This window comes from Aulonocara stuartgranti (genome assembly GCF_965226115.1).
Source record: "Aulonocara stuartgranti genome assembly, chromosome: 1".
Classification (NCBI taxonomy): Eukaryota; Metazoa; Chordata; class Actinopteri; order Cichliformes; family Cichlidae; genus Aulonocara; species Aulonocara stuartgranti.
In genome coordinates this window covers 24924288-24940565 of record NC_138939.1, presented here as the reverse complement: position 1 = coordinate 24940565, position 16278 = coordinate 24924288, and the positions used below count along the sequence as shown (strand labels likewise).

The following is a 16278-nucleotide window of genomic DNA, read 5'->3' as shown; positions in this document are numbered from 1 at the left end:
TGCTACAATGTTCTTCATCATCACATTCTTCCCGTTGGACGCTGAAATCATAAGCTTGAGCCTTCACATGTTTTAATGAGCAGCAAACCTCATCATCTAAGCTCTTCTCTCCCATTTGCTCTGCCGTCAAATCTTTTCTGTCACCCGAGTGTGAGTGTGCCCGATCTTTCCTGTCATCCTGCACATTTCTAATTTCATCTTCTTTCGGCTCCGGCCCGAGAAGAATTTGATTCTCTGTGTTTGGTTTGTGGACACTTTGGACGCCCTCCTGTTCTCTTTCAAGAGAAGCTACCTTGTCTTTTACATTAACTGCCACTTTGACTCCTTGAGAACTCCTTTCATGAGAAATCTTTAAATCACTTCCCTGACACACAGTGGCCATGGTCTCGAACTTCTCCATAATGGAAGATAAGAGGATCCCTCTTCCAATGAGTCTTGGTTTGACCGGCTGTTTATTCAGCACTTTCTGCTCTTTTTGCTCAGCCATGGCAAACTTGGCCACCATATCCTTCACGCCGCCTTCTTTCTTCCGTTGTCTTTTGGCTCGTTCCCTCTTCTGCATGCCATCCTCGCTGTCTCGGTTCATGTTACCCAGCAATCCTCTACTGCAGGGAAGAGTTCCCACCTCCCTCTGATGGGTGATGGGAGGTTTGGGTGTGGATCTTATGAATTTGGACTGGAGCAGCTGGAATGTGGTAAGGCGTCGGGGTATTAAGTCTCCTGCTGTATGATTTCCTTTGTTTCTTTGCGTCTCCACCCAGCGCTTTTCCGAGAGGTTTGAACTTGTCTCAGCAGTTTTCCCTCTGGTTATTTTTTCCGGTTCAGGCAGGTGAACAATTTCACAGTTTCTCTGAATTTGAGCCATTTTCACTGAAGACTCATTTCTTGGTTCAGAACGATGTTTGTTTCTTGCGTTTCTTTGTGATATATTATCTACATCTGGCTTTTCCGAGTTTCTATTTCTGGTGATCCACTTGGGCAGATCCTGTGTCAGGTATTGCAGGAGACTCTCGAGAATCCCACGGAGCACCGGACGGCATTTTGGATCTCTAATCAACTTCTTCAACATACTGGCATCCGGGATGTTAGCAGTTTTCTGAGAGTTTTGTCTACAGAGAATAGAGGACATGTAAAACCACCACTATTGTTTAAGCGCAGTCGTTACAGCAGAGAAGGGGGGACATTAGAGTTAGCTTTAAGGGAGTAATCGCCAGAATAAGTGCTTTAGAACTGCATGTCTTTGATTTCATGTTTTATTTCACCAGCAAGCAAAAGAAACCAACAACAAAAAAACAATACTTTTGCTGTAAATGGGAGTTCCAGCAGTCATTTTAACCCCGTAGCAAAATGTCCAGACTGGTAGCAAAGCAGCATGAATTAGATAATTAGTTCAGGAAACTGTGAGGGCGATTTGTGTAACAAGAAGGAAGTCTGATAGAATTATGAAGCTGTGCATCAAATTAAGGCGACAAAGAGAGCTGGGCACTTTACGTGTGATATAACTACACTTTAATTGTCACGTCATTTTAATATTAACTGTGTAGAGGTGCTTTGACAATGTGCTGCTGACAAGAGCATCAATAATAATCACGGTATTAGAACACAAAATTAATATTCTATGACTTAAAAACGTTAAAATCATCCCAACCACATCTCACATGCGCTAAAAATACATTTAATCTGGACTAAAAAGTACATAGTTCATGTTAAAGCAGGTTATAAAATAACCTTTTTTCCCCCACTGCTCTGTCATTTCAGTATAATTGAGGCATGTCATTAGTCGTTAGTATGTGAGGTACTAGAGTGCTGTGAAAAGAATATTTGCTCCCTTGTGACCTCCTGGATGACTCGTTGATGCGCTCTTGGAGTAATTTTGGTAGGTTCTGGGAAGGTTCGCCACTGTTCCAAGTTTTTTCCATTTGCGGATAATGGCTCAAAGCTTGTTTCGTTGGGATCCTAAAGCTTTAAGCTTTGTAACCCTTTCCAGACTGATAGAAGTCTCTCAGCTGTTTCTTTAGTGTTGCTTTCTGAGATCTTTTAGCCTACTTCACTTTCTCGGACAGGTTCTATTTAAGTCATTTTTTAACAGGTCTGCCAGTAATCATGCCTGTGGTTAATTATGATTCAACAAGGGGCCCAAATACTTTTTCACACAGGGGAAGCGTCAAATACTTTTCCATGGCACTTAAGGTGTTGCATTACCATCAAGACTGACAGATAACAGACAATCCCACACAAAGCATTCCTCTCAGCTTTGTACGCTGGATAGTGTGACCCATAATAAAAGGTTATTCATGACAGATCTGCAACTAGATCTGTACATACTGATCCAAGGAAAACCAAGGATAGCACGACAAAAGTAGTAAGGAGGAAGCAGGCTACAACTTAAAACTACTAGAGTGATGTGCAGAGTCGCTGCTAGCCAGCAGAGTTCAGGCCAGTGAATATCAGGATTACTTGTCTATGCATTTCTCTGCAGATGATGCCTTGAACAGCGCCTCTCCCAGCTCCTCCAGGCGTTCTCTTTTGTCCACATCCTGGTGCAGACCTGGGGGAACCTGGCTCAGGCCGTGCAGGAGGCCATAAAGACATCCCGCAATCAGGCCCGTGGCTTCACTCTCACCTATAATTAAGTTACAAAGAGTATGAGTTACACTAAATATCACTTTCATAGCACTGTGAAGGACCTCAGAGCTGTAGCTCACACCTCCGTGGAACATGGCTCGTTTGCACAGCTCAGCCCAGTCACTTCCTGCGGCCAGAAGAGCGTCATAGGCAATCATGGGGGCATCGTGGCCTCTCCGGCCTGCGCGGCCCTCTGAACTCCAACGCTTGTATATCTGTACTGACAGAAAAACAGAGTTAACGGGCATGCAACATGCCTGTTAGGAACTATCATCTATTGGCATGAAATTCTGAAAGAAAAGCCTTACTTTGTCTGTTTCCTCAGCATCATAGCGATCAGGGAACAAAGCTTTGTTGTGTCCCTCCTTATCAATCTCTCGCTCTTCAAGGTAAAACTGCCACTTGGCCTCAAAGTAGAACCAGTTTTCCTGATACTCTGCATTAGAATACACATTCACACATCAACTTTCACAGACATTTGTGCACATATTAAATGCTTTTTCTTTCATACCACAGACAGGCCCGGCCTAACCTGCCATGTGCCGTATGGTTTTCCTGCAGTACTCCGCAGCTCGTGTGATGACCTTCAAGAGCTCACGACCCCATGTCACAAGAGGTTTTCCCTGGATGGCGTAGGATGCAAATAGTGCCGTTGTCAGGGAACCTAGAAAGCCTGAAGCCACAAATGAGATCACAAGACACTTCGCCTGATCAGTCTGCTGATAGCTCAGGCTCACCAGTTACATCCATAATAAATTTGTGTTCTTGCTGCTAAAATAGAAATACTACGCAGTCAAACAGCAGCTTAATTATCTGCCTGTGACAGATTTCTTAGGATTAGAAGCTGTTAACATCGTCACCTGTAGGGTGGTTGTGAGTCATTCTTCCAGCTTCAATGCTGACCTCCACCAAGCTATCTAATCTCTCTGGTTGCCAGTATCTCATGCCCACACACATGGCCTTGGAAGCTGCACCGAACCCAGACCCTGAACATGGAGACATGTATCCAGATACACGTTTCTGTACTGTATCAACCACTGTGGTCAGAAGTTTACGTACATAAGCTCATCATGGGTATGAATGTCATGGTACTTTGAGGCTTTTAATTTCTTTGAACTGTTCTTTGTCCAAGGTCAAATGATTGTACAGCATGTTTACTAACTTTAAAAAATAAACTGGGTGCACAAGTTTGGACAAAAACCAAAATAAATTCAATCTACACAGGGTCAAATATATATAAATACACCCCCACTAATATTTTGTTAAGTGTCCCTTAGCGAGTTGCATCTCAACAAGTTTTTGGCAGCCGTCAACAAACTTCTGGCATATTTGTGTCTGAATATTTGACCACTCTTATTGGCAGAATTCATTTAACTGTGCAAGATGTTGATTTTAGGTGAAGTTGAAGAATTTGGAGGTAGTTCTCCTTCGTTCATCCACTTTGTGCAATGTACTATTATTCCTGGGAGGAACAGCTCCAGAGCATGATGCTACCACCACCATGCCTGACAGTTGGTACAGTGTTCTTACATTTGTCCTTGTCATTGTGGTCAAATAAAATTTTTCTCCAGAAGAGATTTAGCTTGTCTATGTGGACAGCTGCATATTTTAGTCCAGCTTAAAGGTGTTGGTTTTGGAGAAGGCACTTCTTTCTTGGTCTGCACCCTTTCGATCACAGGCGATGTAAAACTGGCTTCGCTGTGGATGACGAAGCTGGTGTTCCAGCAGTTTTCTGTATCTGCTAGGCTCGAGCCTTGGTGGTTCCTTGTATTTACATACAGTTGCTTGAACTGATGATCCTGGATTCTGCAGTTTGTTTTAGAAATATCTCCAAGAGACCTTTTCAGCTTGTATAAATCTTCAGTTCCCCCCTTTAATATCTTCACTGAGTTCCTTGGAGTTCCCCATTGTTTTGAGTATTGGTCAATCCAGTGAGTCCTGTCAAATAAATCCTTTTTATTCTCACAAAGAGAAACTACCTGTTACAGTCAACCATGATCACTAGCAAGAAGTTAATAGACCTTGTCAAGTTTAAAGACATAAGTGAGCCTGTATGTATACTTTTGACCCTGTGTGAATTACAGAAAATAAATTCAAACTTACAATCATTCCAACCTGGAACATTAGAACAAAAAATTATTACAAATCCATGATGACTGCATGTGAACCGTATGTGATCATGAACTCTAAAATACAATTTACATATATATATATTTAAAATCTCCAGTGACCTTTTTCATTGAAAGGTGTGTGCCAGGCAAGCAGAAAGTTGTAAGGTTTGAGATGAGCACAGTTCTCCACTGTGGCGGGATCAGGGACTCGGCCCTGGAGAGACACCACGGCTTCAACGTAGAGACGCACCAGCTCTCTGTACAGGTCCTCCAGACACCAGTAATCTGGAAACACACACACACACACAAACCCCCGAGTCAAAGTCATTCATGCCTGGCGTGGAAGATGAGCTGAGTGGTGCTTTGATGAGCTAAATTTAGCCTCAGCCTGCCACACTGCTGATTAGCAGCGGCGTGCATGGAGTCACTTCCACACACTATGAGGTCAACTGGGAGCCACAAGCAGAGCCCGCAGACAGTGTGCTAGAATCTGTGGACTGTACATGTGTGTGTGTGGATTAGAGAGTGTCCGTGTGGACAGAGAAGAACCACCTTTTAGTCAGTGATTCATAACTTGTGATGAAGGACTCAGACCTTCACTCATAAAGAAGTCTGTCCACTCCAATGCATGTGTGGAAAGAAGGTGCTGGGAAAATATGAACTATTTTCTTTCAGATTTAATTTTTACTCACTGCTTTAAAGAAGACTGTGTAATGTAATTACTTTAATGAGTAATAATTGCTGTAACATTTGCTTTTACTTTGTCCCTGTAAGTCCAGTGACAGGGCAAACATTGAGAAGCGCAGCATACATTACACTCCATGTGCTGTTATCTGGCTGCTGTGCGTATGTGTGCATAAGTGCATATGTGCAGGCATGTTGGATTGTTGCTAAATAGAGCTTGCTAATCTCAAAATATGTCATCACCATTCTTTCTCAGGACCACTGTCACTGGCTTTGAGCCACATCTGCAGGCACACATGATACCAGCAGATTACAGAGGAGTCAGGCCTGCTATTGTTCCCGACAGCGGAGCAGAGGACAGGCTTTTCCAAAGTAGTCTATTTTGGACTCTTCTGTCCTGGAAACTTCGAGCCACATTGCGGGAGCTCAAGAGGGCATTTGGGTGAGGGCCTGCATAGTAAGGTTCCCGTTAAGATTTTTGTCTTTGATCCCCCTGTGGCAGAGATGGATCAGGGTATGTGAGGTTTTGTCATTCAGTTTTGATTTGCCAAAACGTGATTAGCAGCTTCCTTTGCCCGTATAGAAGCAGCTATTCTGGTCCCTCTGAGCACAGAGAGATTAGAGCCAGTCTGAACAGGCCAGATGCTACGTGTCTATTTTTGCATCAAATCAGGGTTGCGTCCGTGAACACAAAAAGACGGACCATTATTGGTTTTCTGTGAAGTTGGGTGTAAAATATGTGTTTTTATCTTGATCAGAATCACAATCATAAATCATAATTGTCATTAATCCCAAACGTACCTGTTACAAGTGCTTCTGCTGTGGTCATGTGCATCAGCGCAGCATCACTTAGGGGCCAGTTATCAGGATCCAGTTTTAGGGCCGCCAGTCCCCCCAGAGAGGCCAGTTCCTCTTGGATTATCTTTCCCGAGGTGCACCTTTCCCAACGGCCCTTTCTGTAGCCCAAGGCATCTCCTGCAGCACTTAAAACCATGGCTGCCTTGAATTTCTCCATGCTGCTTTTTGATCTGGGTCCTTTTAGGTGTACTTTACTACCTCAAAAAACAAGAAACAGATCAAACTTTCTTCCCCCAAAACATCCTAAAGAAGTTCAAAAAGCTTCTCCAGCTCTCGAGGTTTTTGTCAAAACTCCCATTTTCCTTTGTTCGTGACACATCAGAGCTCTACTGCCTTCCCCATCCTCGCAGCTCTCTTGTAGTTTCTCATTAGTTTCTAGCAGACAAACTCTTAAGGGCGGGCAAACACGAAAGCATCGTGTTATCAGCCTCAGCTTCATTGAGCTGGGCGGTGGTGAGTGATCAGGTGTCTCCTAAAAAGGCAATCCCGGTACCAAAGCCGAAAAGCTGGGTGGCTTGGTGTGGAATGGTAACAGGGGCCGGACACACTGGAGAGGATGCTAATGTGCTGTGGGCTCGAGTGCAAGCTTGTCAGCTGGTGCTGGACCTTGTTGAGAATCCTCCTGTCCCATGAGAGAGGAGTAAGAGGGGAGCATCAGTGACCCCCTGATACCATATAAGCTCAAGAGCTCAACACTTTAATCCCTCCTTCAGTGTTTTAAGCATCTTTATTCATCACCTCCTCTGACATCAGCAGCTGATCTATGCTTCAGTTATGTGCACTGGTAGAGACCTGTTCTCAGTTTCTTTAATCCCTACTTGGTTAACTGCAAATTACACAAATGTGCCACACCCAACCCTTATTTACATTCATCAGCTGCCCTTATTATTATACTCAGAGTAACACTAGACAAAGCATTACCAGAAGAACAATGATCATGATGATATACAGCAGGAATGCAAGTTGATAAGAGGCAACTGTTAACAAGTAGCCATTTTACATACACTCAAACATGATGGGCAACTCGTCCTCAGCAGGAGGATGTTTTCTCCCCTCCCATTTCCTGCTGATTTTTTTTAAAACATCTCTGAAATCACTGTGCTGGGTTTGTGTTAAGTGCAACTGGACATAAACAACTTTTATATAACACAAATGTATTATTATTATTATTATTATTATTATTATAAATTGGTATGTGTTGTTCAATATGAGCTGAAAGAACTTTTTAAAAAAAAAGTAAAACAAAGAGGCATGGGATCATTTCACAGTGGGGTCATCGGATAGTTTGTCCAGCAGAGGGCACTCCGACTCCTCTCCAGCACATTACCAATGACATCATTTTCTCTTTTTCAATAAAACTTCAATGTTCATAGTTCTCAAGCATTTTGCCCATCACCATCTAGCTGTTTGAAAACTCTGAGGGGTAAATATACAAAGGTCACTGGATCAAGGCAACTGTAGTTAATTAAAACTAAACTAAAATCAAAAACTACAAATAGTTGTGAAAAAAACCCACCTTTTACAAGATTGTTAAAAACAACATGCTTTATTGACAACATTTATCAAGAAAACAATGTTCGGTATGCTTTTGCAGCAGAAACATTACTCTGTAAATACCTGTTTTCTTGCCAGCAAAAATAACACTGTCTTAAAGACCATGACCACGTGCGACTAGAAACAGCCGATCGCACATTCGACAACTAAAAATGCACTGAATGTAACAGAACACTAAATACTGGAAGTTGTTTTGTCACTCCTGAACCACAGGTGTTAGATAACAGCCACCCTGGCTGACGGTGGCGATGCTGACAGGACGGAAACTTTGTTATTAAAGCAAGATGTCTAACTTAATTACAACGGCAAACACTGTGACGCAATAATCAGTCTGGAAGTGAACCCACAATCCAGTCCCGATTTACCTTGAACTTAAAAAAAAAGAAAGAAAGAAAATGATACATTCACACACATACCACCACAGTTTATGAGTGACTGTGTTTACATAAATATGAGCATTTCCAACCAGGTTGTCAAGTTATTTCCCCCTGTAGGTAGCTGCAGATGCAAGAGAATTACTATCTTTATTTCAGCACATGGTTTAACTGAAGTGACAACACATGACAGAACCAGAACTGACAAATACAGGAAGCCGCACAGCTCACCCTGACTGAGGAGAGGGTGACGGGGACCTGAGCTCTGGTACCTTCTGCCTAGGGGTGCAACGATATTCGTATCGATATTGAACCGTTCGATACAGTGCTTTCGGTTCGGTACGCATATGTATCGAACAATACAAAATTTGTAATTTATTTTATCAACTTTCCTTCTGACGATGCTGTCTGTGTTGAGCGCTCAGTGAATCTGCGTTCGACTACTCCGCCTAGGGTTGACAGTGCAGCCTAGGCGGAGTAGTCAAACGCAGATTCACTCGTTAACGTGTTGGCCGTCTAGCCCCATGCACGGGGCGATTGGCGGTAGCTCGTTAACGGAGATTTGCCGTGTTGTGGCGTTAAGGTCATTTCAACGAGATTAACCTGAAAGCACTAGTGGGAACACAACGAATATGACTGCACATTTACGCCGACATCATCCTAGTGCAAAGACAAAAACAACAAGCATGCTACTAACTTTAGCCGAGTCATTTAGACAGCTGTTTAATATGCTGCTGAGAATATAGCCCAGAAGAAGCGGATAGTATAGCTTTTATTTTGGAAAGAGACATTTCTCTGTAATAAACTCTCTTTTCCAAAGATGAGTGATTCCTCAATCAGATACAGGGCTCGCAATATCGCTAGCCCGACGTCCCGGAGCTAGCGATTTTTTCAGTCGGGGTACCAAAATCTATCTCTTCCCTGCCCGTCGGGCTATTGTAGGAAGGAAAAATATATGTCAATGCTTTTGCATTCTTTCGGAAATGTAGCTGGGTAATTATGTCATTGGCATCGGTGAGCCACTGTCAATATGTGACATATTGAAGTCGCGTTTGAATTTGCGCTTGTTTTTTTGCTTTCACTTTGCAATCATGCAAACTGTGTATAGAGAGCGACAGCACTGATCTGTGAGTGATGATAATTTGCGCACCAATTCCTCTGACATCGTCTTATTAATCGTTAGCTTACTATGCAAACATGACAAGTGAAATCTCCCGCAGCAAGCTTAAACATGTGAGAGGTTGATCGCGCAGAGAATCGCTGAGCTTATGTGAGTGCGTGTGTAAAAGCAGCAGGATTTATATTTGACTACGATGACCTGGATGACTGAGAACCTTCACAGACAGATATATATTTTAGTTCTGCTGAGCCAAATAAGACAGGTCAGGGTGAAGAAGTGACAGCCAAAGAAAAGCTTACCACAAAACGGAGAAGTTATGACAAATCAGACTATAAGGCAAAAAGAAAGTGCAGCTTTATGGTTTCATGGACAAAAGAATTTCTGTGGCTGCAATATGACGAGCTAAATAACCAGGGCTGCACATAAGTGGTCCGCAGGTGCGCATTCGCTGTCAAAATAAAAAACACGCACAAGGGTTAGGGTTAAATTTAAAAACTGTACTTTTGAGTTAAAATATATATTTATAATTTTAATAAATGACAAATTAAAAAGGCATGAACATTTTTTTGTATCGAAAAAATATCGAACCGTGACACCAAAGTATCGAACCGAACCGAACCGTGAATTTTGTGTATTGTTGCACCCCTACTTCTGCCATACTCTGGGATGTAGAGTGTTTTAGGTACACTTAAAGAGAAACAGTTAATCCTATTAATAATGATAATAATAATAATAATAAGCATTGCTGCACTGATCTCTTAAGTGTTAAAAGGCTCAAGTCTTCATTAAACTACAGAAAAGTGAGAAATGCTATAGCCCACTGCCACCACTAGATGGCAGCCTGAGCAGTGTTCATGTTGTCCTATGTAATAAATTCAACCAAATCTATAAAAAGCAATCTTCAGCCGTGTAAACAATCAGTTAAAATACTCCTTGCTGCGATGCACAACTTCATTATAAAAACGTTAGCACGTGAGAGAAACCTACTGCCACGAAACGCGAATAACTCCGATGCTCCACACAGTGCCGTCTGATTAAATAAAAACGTATAATCCTACAACAGAAAAAGTGTACTTCAGTGCAGTTTGTAGAGGTGACAAGTCATCCTCACCGGGATGACAGGAAAGAGTCAGGGCGCCCCTCAGCTTCTCTCTGTGTTCGTACTTTTAATCGCTGCTAAAGTCAAGACATAAAACCAACAAGTGTAATGCTGCAGCATCCCAAATGCTGCTTTTGCACCAACAACAAAAAAAAGTGCCACGACCTGTTTTTGCTCTTCTAAAGCTCCTTTAGAAGAGCTTCAGGCCTGAGCGAGCCACAGAAGTCACAACAAAAATCTACCGGCGTCAGTCTGAATACAAGCACATTAACTGACTGCTGCACTTCTCTCTGCAATCACCTGCGAGCTCCTCAGCTCACTTGAGAATGCCCCAAACAACAGTAACATGTTTATCTCATCAACTTCATTTCCTTTTACGATGCTTTTTTTTTTTGGTAATTCCTAATTCAGAACACAGACGTCCCTCTCTGAGCCTCTGCAGGAGGTAGAGCTATCAGGAGCAGCACAGAAAGCCTGCAGTTAGTGACAGAGACAGACGTTCAGTGGGGTTTGTGTGATGAAATGAAAGTGACACCACTGTAACAGATCGATAAAGCCTTTGTGATTCTGCTGGTGCTCAACAAACGTGCTTCTCTACCTAGATCTCTGAACACAAGATGTGGAGTTTAAGGTGAAGTATTCCAGCTTTTTACATATCAACAAAACCAAAGATATGTGGGATGGTATTGTAAATAAGGCAATATGCACAGACACACACACAAACACACTCAAGCTCACTTCCTCTGTCTGCTCTCACTGTAACTTGGAGAGCAACACATTCGCAACATCCGTGAAAATAACCTTAATAGCACCACCCCCACTCACACACACACACATCATGGCACCACTCCACACTAGCTCACAAAACATGCAGAGTTTAACTTCCAACCGACTCTCTGGCTGTCACTGTACCGAGGCTGCTGGTTAGTGAGTCCACAGGTGTGGTTTTACACCTGTCGGTGAGAAGTTTGAGCATTTACATCCTCTCCACATTGCTGTTTGTGTCAGCAAACAACAACTAAAAAAAGAAAAAAAGTTCTCTTTCTGGCTGATTCCCGTCCTGCTTTCCATTTTAAAAGTTCGGGTCTCTCCCTTTCAGAGGCATCGTATGCAGTTGGAAGAACAATCCTAATGGAAAAAGCTGCAGTCAGGCTTAATTAGAAGTAGTCTCATTTTTGGCTCGTTTGTATCAAAAACCTCATTCAGGAAAAGAAAACAGGAAGAAATGCGAAACTCAATCCGCTGCATGAAGCCGGGACAAACATTATGTCACGTTGCGTTTGGTCCCCATCACAATCGGCCGAGCAAATTCCACAAAGTCGTCGATCAGGACGGGCCAGGCCCCTGAGGAGAGTGAGCAGAAGGGGAATATGTTAGAGGGAATAAATAAACAAGATTTAAGTAGTGAAATCACGATTCAAGACATCAGAGATAAGAAAGTTAGATAAAAGGGTGGCCTTAAAGGAAGTGACTCTGCTGTAGATGGTTTTTAACGGCCTGCCAATTCTTTTGCCCGCTACTTGTCAACTTTCCTTCATTTTTTTTTTTGATTCACAACACACGCTATTGAGATATACCCAGTTCTTGCTAAGAGCTGTTTAGCTGCTGAAAAAATACAATTTTATACCTGTCAAACTGACTTATTGTTGGCCTTTATCATAGATTTAGCTTAAGAAATGTGAACTACTAGAAAATCTGGCTCATTTAAAGCAAAAGAAAGCAATTATTGGTGGCTCAAAGCATTTGCACAGTACTTCAAGTCACTTGTGCGCTGGCGTAGGGGCAGACAAAGAGACAACACCCTGAATTATTCGTATTTAATGTTACAACTGATGAGCTTTCAATGTGTTCACCGATCATCTTCATCCAGACTCGTTAGCTCACCTTCCTCATCATAGTTTGACATGTCGTCTGCAATCATATTGCCAAAGTCCAGGAGGAGGTTCCATGTGTCCCTGGGAATCGATCGTTTGTGATGCTCCTGAATGCAGCACAGCAACAGGAAACGTTTGGAGTTTCATTGTGATCATAAAAAAAAAACTAAAAAAAAAAACCACTTTTTTTTTTTAAATTACAAAGGCAACAAACAAACAGCCTCAATTAAAGGTGACATAACTCTAAACTGTCAAAAATCAATGTGGGGGATTGGATTATTTCTTTTATATAGGTCAACAAGATGGACAAAGCATGCTTGAAATGCCAGGGAAATCGATTCATGCATGTCAGATACCCAAATGTCCCACTGATCCAAAAATGAAAAGAACGGGGAGACAACAGAACATCCCACACTCACCAGCAGGAAGCGGTTCCACAGATCCAGGAACTTGAACCGACCTGTGAGAACTAGATTCCAGTAAGCCACGGCCATCTCCAGGTCTAGAAAGCAGAAAATCTGTTTAAGGGTGGATGCTTCATGTTTTTGATTAAAAACAGTGTTTTCCCTACACACTGTCATTCTTACCTAACCCCTTCTGGCCTGGGTTCTTGGCAAAACTGAAGGTAAACTGGTAGAAGTCTTTGAACTTTCCTGAGTCTTTCAGCTCCTGCTCTAGTCTGGGAAGAATGGCCTTAAGCTTTTCAGGGCTGTCGCACCTGTAGGACATGATGATGATGTAAAGTCTGAAATATGAAACCTTAAATACTCGTATGACTCGTCTTACAGAGACAAACGGCACAGTACATACACTCATATGTCAGAAATGCAGTACAGTTAATCACAAAATAGATTTCAAAGCCAGTTACTGCTCACCCTAGCTCAGCCATGCCATCCAGGAACTCCTTCCTGCTGAACTCGCACTGCGTGGCTGCTCTGAACTTCCACGCCACCACCAGTATGCTCATGCTCGCCGGATCTAGAATCAGGTCATCGCAGAATTGCTGGATCCCGTCGATGCCTATCTTGTTCTCATCCTGGGGATCTACAACAAAAGCCGAAAATAATGAGCGTGACGGAATGAGCGGATCGCTCCGATTTCAATCCCTGACACCTGCCTTTGTATCTGTTGTAGAGCTGCTCCAGCTTCTTGCGGTCCACTGAGGTTTTCATGGATTCTTTGTAGTAGAGGTCTGGGTTCTGGAAGTAGTTGTCTGTGGCGACTTCTAGTTTCCAGTCATTCTGTGCCAGGCAGTACACAGCTGTCCTTTCGCCTGCCTGCGTGAAGGACATAAACTGCCGAACTTTGTCCTTCTGTGATGACTTCAGCTTGTGCTGGAAAGTAAGGAGGGATGCAGGTGAATGCAGGGGCCAAAATATAAATGAAATAGGAAAGAGTATCAAATGTGATAAGGTAAGATAGACACGGGTAGGGATGGGTATCGAAACCCGGTTCTTGTTGAGAACCGGTTCCCACTATTTCAATTCCTTGGAATTGTTTGCCATTTTTGCAAACAATTCCCTTATCGATTCCAGTCGCCCCGAATGACGTCACCACGTTGCAGAGCGTTGCTTACCTGGCAGGAAACACGGTGCCTAAGCGGCTCAAATGCTCAAAAGTTTGGTTATACTTCATGAGAACGGATGACAACAGGGCAACTTGCAATACTTGCAAAGTAGAGATTTCATTTAAGGGAGGAAACACTGCGAATTTGCAAAAGCATTTGCTCACAAAACACACGATGACCTTAAATGAATGTCGTGTTTTTAATTCCGCTCCGGACTCGTGAATCTCAACCCAGCAGCAGCGGTAACGTTTGCACGTCCTCTCCCGTTAATGCAGCAGGTAAATAATCAACTAACAGTGCATATTATGTTAGCGCGATCTGCCTTATTACAAAACCTGCTATTACTGTGCGTTTAGGTGACCATGATGAGAGAGACAGACAGAGTCTGGCTCAGATGCTGGCAGTTCTCGCTGCAGTCTACCGGTAGCGTCTCCTTTCAGGCCAGGATAGACGAATGTCACCGAGCAGTGACTAAGTTTGTGGTCAAAGGCTTGAACCTATTTGCCACAGCAGATGCCCCCGATTTCACTTTGGTAAGTGAATGTGTTTAATTGTAGGCAGGGACATTACTGGATATTCTTGTGTAATTGCTACAGAATAATTTATGTTACACTTTGTTATTGCAACGGGATAATATTTATTTTATTATTTTACATTTACAATTTTTTTTTCCTGGGGACCCTGTGACACCCCATTGAAGAGCCGTAGGCTGGACCTCTTAAGATCTCACTGTTGGGTTTGTAAGGCCATGCTACTCCTAAATTTCTATCTTGTTCAAAGAGAAGATATAAAACAAAGTTCTAAGCTAATCGACCTTAGTGTTCTCCTTTTTTAAAAATAAGAATCGATAAGAGAATCGATAAAGAATCGAATCGTTAAACAGAATCGAAAATGGAATCGGAATCGTGAAAATCTTATCAATACCCATCCCTAGACACAGGCCCTTCTTTCAAGTAATTAAAATATTTCAAGCTGCATATAAATTCAAATAATGCTCATCAAACCAACATTACAAATTCTGGACCCCTCTAAGTCCTGGGGTAATGGAGGACAGGTCCCCCACTTCGCCAGCTTTGGTAATCCTGCCATGCATCATCAGACTGCACACCAACATTCAAACATACAGGATAAGTGCTATTAGAGTACGCTAGAGTGCAAAGACTTCCCTTTAAGTTGAGGCTTTCACTAGAAACTCCACAGAAAACTTGCTGTGCTGTCTCTCACTACTTTAAGCTTTGCATGTAATTAAAAAGTAAAAGGCTGGAAACCAGGTGTGCCACAGCGCTGATGTTAGCACTTGCAAATGCACGGCCACGAGGTTCGGTTAGTCCACGAATATGCTGTTTGATCATGTGGCCCGTCTTTGCAGACCTGACCCACGCGATGATCAAACAGCAAACGCACTATGGCAGGCCACAGCTCGTCGACCTGGTCCTTCTAGGCACGGGGGAGGGATCCTTCACGGGGTATCCTCACCTGGGTCAGCATCGCAGACGAGCTACCCCATAAAGGCAAAGGTACGTGGCGCAAGTGCATGCATCCCGTCTCAAAAACATCAACAACTGACCTCCCGTCTCCCCTCACATTCCTCACACACATCTCTGACGATGCGACACTTGGCCGCGGACACCCCGACCCCGCACACTGCGGTGACCCCTGAGTGTCAGAGACAGCTGTTACTGTCTGAGGAGCTCATAAACGGGGATAAACAACTCTAACGGTTTCTCATTTTTAATCTCACCTACCATTTTTATCACCCGCTGTTTTGGCCAACTTGAGATCCAATTTCCCCCAGGCACGCATGCGCAAAAGAACTGGGCTACTGTACGGCAATTGGAGCCGTGGGTAATGTAGTTCAGCACCGCTGAAATTCAAGATACAATCCCCGCTTCGGTAAAATACTTGTTTTATTCTTAAATATTGTGCAACGTCTCTGACACCGCCTAAAAAGTCTCATTATTACTCCGCGTCTATTACTGCGATACTACACCGTGAGTATAACCCTTGTTGAGGGGGACGGGTCATAGAACTAGGCGTGGAGATAATTTAACGGTATTTTTTCTCGCTTCACCGAAATAATACGACTTTACACAACAGTGAAAATGTGTCATAACCGAAAAATAAAAGAAAAAACGGAGAAGCGCTACCATAACGTAAAAGCACTTGACGCAAGAGTCGAGTCGAAAACGCAAAACACCTGAGAACTACAACTCCCATATCAAATCTGATAAAGATGTTTCGGAAGTAATCTGAAGATGGATCTTTAATTTTTATCGACAGGAATATGTTCTGAAAGCAGAGGAGGGGTTGTTTAGTTTTAGTTCCGCCTGGTGTAAATGGGGAGGGGATCCGCTGTCGACACACACGACTGTCATTTCTTTGCTAATGTTAGCAAAGTTGAGATAGCGTTAA

At 43.0% G+C, this 16278-nt stretch overlaps 2 protein-coding genes across 2 annotated transcripts; both read right to left on the bottom strand.

The window, feature by feature from the left end:
- Nucleotides 1-1246: 1246 nt before the first annotated feature.
- On the bottom strand, nt 1247-6725 carry adprhl1 (ADP-ribosylhydrolase like 1). Its single transcript, XM_082535100.1, has 7 exons — nt 6222-6725; nt 4857-5021; nt 3486-3611; nt 3158-3298; nt 2934-3061; nt 2708-2840; nt 1247-2623 (listed from the first exon to the last, which is right to left on the bottom strand). The coding sequence occupies exons 1-7, from the start codon at nt 6433-6435 to the stop codon at nt 2454-2456; spliced, it is 1077 nt and encodes a 358-aa protein (XP_082391226.1). The 5' UTR covers nt 6436-6725; the 3' UTR covers nt 1247-2453.
- Nucleotides 6726-7805: 1080 nt separating this feature from the next.
- On the bottom strand, nt 7806-15673 carry dcun1d2b (DCN1, defective in cullin neddylation 1, domain containing 2b). The gene is given in 8 exon segments (XM_082527137.1): nt 7806-11769; nt 12310-12406; nt 12719-12801; nt 12887-13017; nt 13175-13343; nt 13417-13633; nt 15612-15617; nt 15619-15673. Coding segments are annotated over 8 exon segments (834 nt in total). The 5' UTR covers nt 15670-15673; the 3' UTR covers nt 7806-11689.
- Nucleotides 15674-16278: the final 605 nt, after the last annotated feature.

Coding starts and splice junctions, on each gene's coding strand:
- adprhl1 (XM_082535100.1), bottom strand. CDS start 6,435: ATGGAGAAATTCAAGGCAGCCATGGTTTTAAGTGCTGCAGGAGATGCC. Junction 3,062..3,157: donor AACCATACGGCACATGGCAG/GTTAGGCCGGGC, acceptor ATTCTAATGCAG/AGTATCAGGAAAACTGGTTC. Junction 2,624..2,707: donor ACGAGCCATGTTCCACGGAG/GTGTGAGCTACA, acceptor ACTTAATTATAG/GTGAGAGTGAAGCCACGGGC.